At 40.8% G+C, this 7,995-nt stretch overlaps 1 protein-coding gene across 1 annotated transcript in view; it reads left to right on the forward strand.

The window, feature by feature from the left end:
- Window positions 1-7,995, forward strand: part of SLC30A4 (solute carrier family 30 member 4) — a 36,471-nt gene that overhangs the window by 20,511 nt on the left and 7,965 nt on the right. The window contains exons 4-6 of the mRNA XM_006030426.3: window positions 3,564-3,717; window positions 4,009-4,216; window positions 4,516-4,621. Of these exons, the coding sequence (XP_006030488.1) occupies window positions 3,564-3,717; window positions 4,009-4,216; window positions 4,516-4,621 (468 nt within the window). The remainder of the gene's footprint in view (window positions 1-3,563; window positions 3,718-4,008; window positions 4,217-4,515; window positions 4,622-7,995) is intronic.

Below are 7,995 nucleotides of genomic sequence, written 5' to 3' on the forward strand. Positions count from 1 at the left end.
TCCCCATAGCTTTGTGTCATCTGCAAACTTGGACAGAGTACATTTCACTCCCTCGTCCAAGTCACTGATGAAGACATTAAAGAGTATCGGTCCAAGGACCGAGCCCTGCGGGACCCCACTGCCCACACCCTTCCAGGTCGAAACCGACCCATCTACCATGACTCTCTGGGTGCGACCCTCTAGCCAATTCGCCACCCACCAGACTGTGTATTCATCCAAGTCACAGCCTCTTAAATTGTTCACCAGTATGGGGTGGGATACCGTATCGAAGGCCTTCCTGAAGTCTAAGTATACGACATCCACCCCTCCTCCTGTGTCCAGGCGTTTCGTAACCTGGTTATAAAAAGAGACTAGATTGGTCAGGCATTGTAAATTTGGCGGGACGTGTAACTGTCCTTGACAGAGAGAGCTATGCCCCCACCCCTTTTATCTGCATGATCTCGCCTCTACAGGATATAGCCATCTATATCTGTGGTCTAGTCATAGATGGAGTCTCTGTTATCCCTATGAGGTCGTAGTCATTCTTGGTTAATAGGAGGACCAGTTCCTCCTGCGTATTCCTCAAGCTCCTGGCATTGGTGTACAGGCAGTATGTGTCCCACTGGAGGGCCCTTGCCTTCCCTACAGATCATTCCGGGGCTAGGGTAGGGGTGGGTTCCCTTATGTGCCTTAGCCTGCTGGATTTACAAGGGTTGCCTAGTGGGCTTGCAGTGGCGATAATCCCCCAAGCTCCTGGTGGGCTGAAGCAGGCATTTCAAATTTTGCTTGTAGCAGGCCTTTCCGTCAGGAATAGGCCTGCAGCTGTCTGGCCAGGTTATAAGCCTTCGAAAAGTCACAGTTTGCACATATTCAGTAGAGTCTTCTTAGATGTTATCTAAAATCTTCAAATATTCTAATGTAACCAGGGAGGGAGCCAGTCGCAGTGACTCCCTGCTAGTCCAAGACGGTATCAAGGTGTCTGAATTGAATGCAGAGGTGGTAAGGAACTGGAGGGAACATGGAGAAAAGACTGAGACTAGGACTGGCAGACAGGGATAAGACACTGGGTGCATCTACACGTTCATTGTTGCGCTGTAGTTATGGCATTATAGTACTAACTTAAATGTGCTGTAATTGGCGCTACTGCACATTAGTGCTGCCATATGCCTTTGTTGTGACGTTAATACACAGTAGACTAATTTTACTGCCTGTTAGCATGGGTTTTGCCTGCTGCGCTAATGCGCAGTGGAATTGGACCACTGAGACTTGGAATTTGTCAAGGTTTTCCAGTTCTTTGTAACTTTCTTTGTTTCAGTCCAGTTCTGACTGAAATGGCAAGTTTTTGAACTATCTCCTGAACTCGAATCTCAGCTGCTCAGTGAAACTGCCATTCTTGTTTTGCAGTAGAATTGAAACCAACAAGAATATCAGTTTTCAATGAGCTCCACAACTTCCAGCATTCCCAGGTCCAGGGTTTCCAAACCTTTCAAGGTGCCCGGTCACAGGGAGGTCTTCCAGGAATTCGGGTATAATGCTTTAGAACCCTGCTTTGGAATCAGCAAAAAGTTAGTTGAACATGTGAGTCTCAAAAATACCCAACTTGTTTGGGGTCAAATTGTTTCTCTCCCCCAGAATTTCCACTGGTTAAAAAGTGGTTTTCAATTTATTGTAATTGCTGCTACAGTTTTGCTGCTTGCACTGTGAAGACTGCATGGTTAGTACATAGATAGCACTGTTGAGAATCAAACAACTATATTAGCAGAAACCATTAGTTTAAAACCCTGTTTAAAACTAGTTTCCTAATACAGGAACAGTTGTCCTAAGAGAACAAACCTTTCTCCTGGACTTCTTTTTTCATTGCTTAGTTTTAACAATATGCAAATATTCAGAGAACTGCAAGTCTGGATCTTGTAAAATGCACATTATAAGATAACTCACATTTGTATGGATTATTGTACTAGTAATTAGTGTACTTAATGCTAATTGTTCCTCCTCCTTTCCTAGGCAGCTGCACCTCTGTAATTTTTCAGTGTAAGGGATCTATGTAGGTGTACAAAAAACTGAAAGGAACTCCAAAGAGGAGCAGGACTCCTGTCCTGAATAGGTGTTTTTCCTCATCATCCCTTCTGGAGGGAGAAACTGCATTTGAACCTGCTGAAGCAGCCTCTACAAAGGGGCTGCAGAGCCATTTTAGCCTCATGGTGCAAGGAAACTCTTCCCTTTGCGCATCTTCCTCGTGCGTGACTCCTGGGTTGTAAATCTACTCCAAGAGCTTATGTGCATTGAAATAACTGTGTTGAAGCCACCAGTTACAACAAAATAGTCCCTCAAAAATGGTTAAGCGCAGTTAGAGTTTAGAGAAGACAGAATGGTGTCCCTAAATACATTGCAGCCTTGGACAAATCTGGGTTTCTTTCACTGAACCTGTTATGAGCAGCTAAGCTTAGTGCATTCTTTGAGTGTACAGGGTAGGATTTTACATAGCACAGAAATTTCCAGAAGGGCCCTCATGCTCTGGGGCTTGTGCCTTTCAGCAGGGTTCATGTGTTACAACAAGTTTCTTTCAAAAGCTGAAAGAGCACCTTCAGAGGTCTTGCATGACATCACGACATTTGTTTTCTAGACTGCATTGCTTTGTACCGTTTGTTCTCACAACCAATGCCAAGGAGGCGTAAATTGCCACCACAGCAGAATGACTGTGTCCTACCCTATTTTGCACAGACATGAATGACTGTAGAAGGTGAAAGGTGATTTGATTCTTATGTTCGCTTTTTAATCCTGTTGATTTGGAATACCTGCAAAGCGCTTACAGACAGGAGCTCTGAAGGCCCTGTCAGTAATTTAAAATTCCAAGACCAAAATGCAGTTCAGTCGATATTAATTATACTCTTCATTTTATGAGAGGCAACAGCAGACTCTAACAGCAACTGCAGATTCATATTTGGTAGCACTTTATCAGCAGACTGCACAATAAATAGTGCACATTCTCATACTGAGAGTTTTAATGTTCACCAGAACTTATGCATTTTGATTTTGTACTGTTGGGCACAGAGATTTTTTTTCCTATGATTCTGTAGTTTATATTGTCTACTTTTAAAAAACAAGCCTAGTTTACAGACAGGTCAATCAGGTTTTACAGCTGCAGTCTTCAGACATGTTGGATTGGGCCTTCACCTTGAAAGGCGTAAGGCAAAGATTTGAGCTAGGTGGGAATCCCTCAAACCTATTCAGAAGTTTTGATCTGATCAGGGGAACCTATTTCCAGGAATAATTGACATGAAAGTGCACAATTTGAGCAGCACAAGCCATTCTGTTTGCTGACTGCATATTCTAATTTTGGCTTGATTTATAATATACGGTGTGCCATCATAAATTAGTTTGCCTAACAGTAGCAAAGTATAACATTACACTATGTAACAGTATAAGTGAGAGGCCTTGTTTCTTGTGTATTTCACGGGCCATTATGGCTACAACATCACTCCAACATTACGATCACATTGTAAGTTATTATTATTATTTTTTTTAAATAGGAAGTAGATTTGCAGCTCGCTCTTGTAATGTTGTTGTTCCCTTTTTGTTTGCAGAAGTATTGTCAGCCATCATTAGTGTGTTGCTGGTATATATCCTGATGACATTCCTGTTATATGAAGCTGTTCAAAGAACTATCCATATGGACTATGAAATTAATGGAGATATAATGCTTATTACAGCAGCTGTTGGCGTGGCAGTAAACTTAATGTAAGCTCTCTCCTCCGTCCATTAAAGACTGCTAAGTACATTTATAAAATGCAGTGTACACTGTGTCAATTAATTCATGGCGTGCTGTACCTTTTTTTTAAATTGAGTATGTCTGAATTGCTCTGTGATCTTATTTGTATGCTAGTATGGTTTTTGGATCTCTTCCTTCCTACAAAGTAAGACAGAGGAATAATGGGCATCATGCATTCTATCTTTTCTCCAGTTTTTGGTCAAAAGACTTGGAAAAAATGTCTCATTTTTTTGTTTGTTTTTTTTTCCTTTCTCTTTCAGAATGGGTTTTCTGCTGAATCAGTCAGGTCACCTTCATTCCCATTCACACTCACACAGCCACGTACCTCCATCAAGCTCTCCTAACACAGCCCTTGGGAATAGCCAGGGACCCAGCAGCCTTGCAGTGAGAGCAGCATTTGTACATGCTCTTGGGGACCTGGTACAAAGTATTGGTGTACTTATAGCAGCCTATATCATACGTTTCAAGGTAAGGGACTGCTTCTTTCTTTTCTTTTTCTTTTTTTTTGTGAACATGCATAAGTCCGATGTTAACTCCTACCTTAAATTAAAAAAGAACTTTTTTTAGTTACAGAACTATTGTTTGTTTAGTTTTAGACATTCATCGAAAATGAATAAAATTATACCTCTACTATGCAATAGTCTGAGTTATCTGGATTGAAATAGACTTAAATTGGAACGTAAAAGGGACTGTACGTTACTGGAGCAAGTCTTTACAAGGGGTCTGTTGTTATATTTCCTTACAAACTCTTGATGTGTCCCTTGCAGCCAGAATACAAGATTGCTGACCCTATATGTACTTACATATTTTCAGTACTTGTGATTTTTACAACAGTCCGAATCATATGCGACACAGGAGTTATTATTCTGGAAGGTAAGATCTGTGTGAATTCTACAGTGCTTTTAATCAGTCATTTAAGTATCAGATTGCAGTGAAAGGTGCTTTGGTGGTTATGACTAATTCTTTGTTACTTCTCTGTTAAAACATATTTGGAGTAATTTAAAATTATGTTGAATAAATAAGCATAGAGGTCATGAGTTAGTCTTTGATGTGATGCAACAGTTGGCCCTGCATCACCAGCAGAATCTGGCCGTAAGGCCAGTAGAGGGGATCATTAGGGGCACAGAGCTGGTATAATGGCTTCCAAGTTTTCCCTGCTGTTGTCATAAGGCACTGCTGGGGCTTTCCTTAGCTTCATCATTGCTTCAGGCTTTGGAGATGCTGGCAAATGAGCAAGTTTAGAGTAGTGTTCAGGCTTCTTGAATGTATGCAATTGCCAGGGGACCATGCCTAGCACTCTGCTAGCCCAAATTTGAAGAGTGCAACAGTGAATTGCACACCACTTGTGCATACCCCCCAAGCCATCCATCCTGCACTATATACTTGTTAGCTAAGGACCTCATCCCACATTTTACTTTAACTTCAAAAGTAAATGTATAGAAAAAGATCACCTGGATCAAATGACTGCAAACACAGGCTGTGTCTGTTAATTTGTAACCTATAAAATGTCCTACTATTTTTATTGCACCTTTGATGCATTTGTATTGGTGGTAACAATAGTCAGGAGCATAGATGGGCCAACGGCTTTTTATTTAGCATCTCATCTTACCTTGTTCAGTGCAGTTCTAGGCACCAGATCAGTAAAAATGTCAGCAGGCTGTGGTGCGTTATCTTAACTGACACTCCCATTATTGCTAATGCCAGTAAAAATGCAATGGGAAGAAACTTTGGGGGAAAAAAATAGCATTATTCTGCAACCTTCTGACGTTTTATTATTAAATCCCAATTCAAGAGAGTCAAGAACTCTGAACAAGGCTTCACAAGTCTTGATTGTAAAGTGTTTTTCTTCCTATTAAAACAGCATAAAGATCAAAGGTTGATTGAGAGGGCAAAGTGCAGAGCTGTGCCTCTAAGCAAAACACTTCAATTAATTCTTAGACAGTGGTGCTGAGATTTAGCCAAAGAAAAAATAAGAGAACTAACAAGCATATTAAATTTCACATGCCTGAATGTTAGCTATTTGCATAGGTCTCCTGAATGTCATGAAAATGTATGAATTAAGTATATTATTACAAGTGATGAAAAGTAGTCTTCTTGTACCTAGGGAACTTTTCCAACTCAGCAATTATTAATTTATGTTGTTTTTTTCTATCCAAGACCACTGCTAAACATCAGAGTCTGTGGGACTGATTTTTTCAAGTGCATTCAACCTAAGTTTTATTATTAAAATTGGAATGTTAAGTTGAAAACTGTATTATTACCTAATATTAGCAGCTAGAGTTGAGTCTTTAATATAGATTTAAAGCTAGCACAGCAGTCTACTTGCAGTGCAATGTAGGGGATTAGAGGTTAGGTCCATGCTTCCTGGGGCAAAGAATGCTGTGAAAGCAATTATCAAGTGGTTATTTTATTTCGAAGCCAGAAAACTTTGTCAGTCTTAACCAGAAAGGATAACTTAGCATTTAATAAATGAGGCCTTCTTAGATACTGAGCTTCCAATGTGTATGTGTGTGTTTCATAACTTCTTTTTCAGCTAACTTTCCTATAACTGAAGTAGCCCACAGAAGTTTTAATTCCCAAGACTCTTTAACACCATTTTTAAATATCATATCACTGGTTACCCTCCAGTTTTATGGAATAGCAGTTGATTTATACTTTATATCAGTAACTAGTGATATAATGATATTTAAAAATGGTATTACAGAACCTTAGGAATCTCTAATGTACCCTTCTACTGATTCAAAAATAAAATGAATTAATTTAGAACACTATACGTAAAAGTAATTGTTAAATCCAGGTGCCAGTAAAAATAGCTCGGTGAAAACACTGTTCAGTTTTTTGGTAACCCCATTTTTAAATACCAAATAGAAAACACCCCCAAAATAGAGGTTCTCTACATAAGCTGTTTATACTGGTTTGAATTCAGTTACATTGATATAAAAAAGTATCCATAAAATGTGACTCCTTACTGACCAGAATTTTTACGCTTGTTGGAATCCGGAGTAATTTTACATTGTAGTAAATTATATCATAAATAATAATATTCATGTGAGTATATCCACATTCATGTGAGTGTATCCACATTCCACATTTGTGATCCTCTAGCAACCTTTTTCCTGCAAGCTTTTCACCCTGGGATATCACCTCCTTGTTTAAATGCCAAATTCTGCCTCTTTTGTATACTCCAGGAATTGTCATTCTTACCAAGCACACACAGCACATTGTTACAGATAGCCCTGTGCTATGCCTGGCCCATGTGGGTAATTGGTATTGCATGATGAACTATATATAAACGGAATTTTGTTTTAATTCCTGGTGGTGGGTGCAATGTACAAGTGCTTACTTCTGCCTTGCAGGGGTGTAGGTTGTAGCCGTGTTGGTCTAAGGACATAGGCAGACAAGGTTCCTTCTGCCTTGTGCGTTACAGTCTGCCTTGTATGCCTTGTATGCTCATAAATAACAACATAACAACCACTATTGGCACAAATGCAACAGTCTAGTTGCTTTGAAACAGCCAGCCTGCCAGCCACAGCTTCCTCTCCTTCTTTCTTTCCTTTACCTGATCTTATTATTGATTTTAATACTCTCCTGCTCTGTGTTCAAGATAACTTTCACAGTCTGCTGTTTAGCCTGCTGCCTTTCCTGTTCTGATGCTGGCTCTCTTAATACCAACAACACTACATGCTCATTTCCTGACTGCACTACATTTTACGAAGGCAGCTTACCACAAAACTGCATGCAGTATTCCAACTGTGGTCTGAGCAGCGCCCGATAGAGGGGAAGTATCACCTCTTTGGATCTGTTCGTCATGCATCTGCTGATGCACAATAAAGTGCCATTAGCTTTTCTGATGGCTTCGTCACACTGCCGACTCATGTTCATCTTGGAGTCCACTAGGACTCCAAGATCCCTTTCCGCTTCTGTGCCACCAAGCAGGTCATTCCCTAGGCAGTAGGTGTGCTGGACATTTTTTCTCCCTAGGTGCAGCACTTTGCATTTCTCCTTGTTGAACTGCATTCTGTTGTTTTCCGCCCACATGTCTAACCTGTCCAGGTCTGCTTGTAGCTGTTCCCTGCCCTCCGGCGTGTCCACTTCTCCCCACAGTTTTGTGTCATCCGCAAACTTGGACAGAGTACACTTCACTCCCTCGTCCAAGTCGCTGATGAAGATATTGAAGAGTATCGGTCCAAGGACCGAGCCCTGCGGGACCCCACTGCCCGCACCCTTCCAGGTCGATACCGACCCAT

This window comes from Alligator sinensis, unplaced genomic scaffold (genome assembly GCF_000455745.1).
Source record: "Alligator sinensis unplaced genomic scaffold, ASM45574v1 scaffold476_1, whole genome shotgun sequence".
Lineage (NCBI taxonomy): Eukaryota > Metazoa > Chordata > Crocodylia > Alligatoridae > Alligator > Alligator sinensis.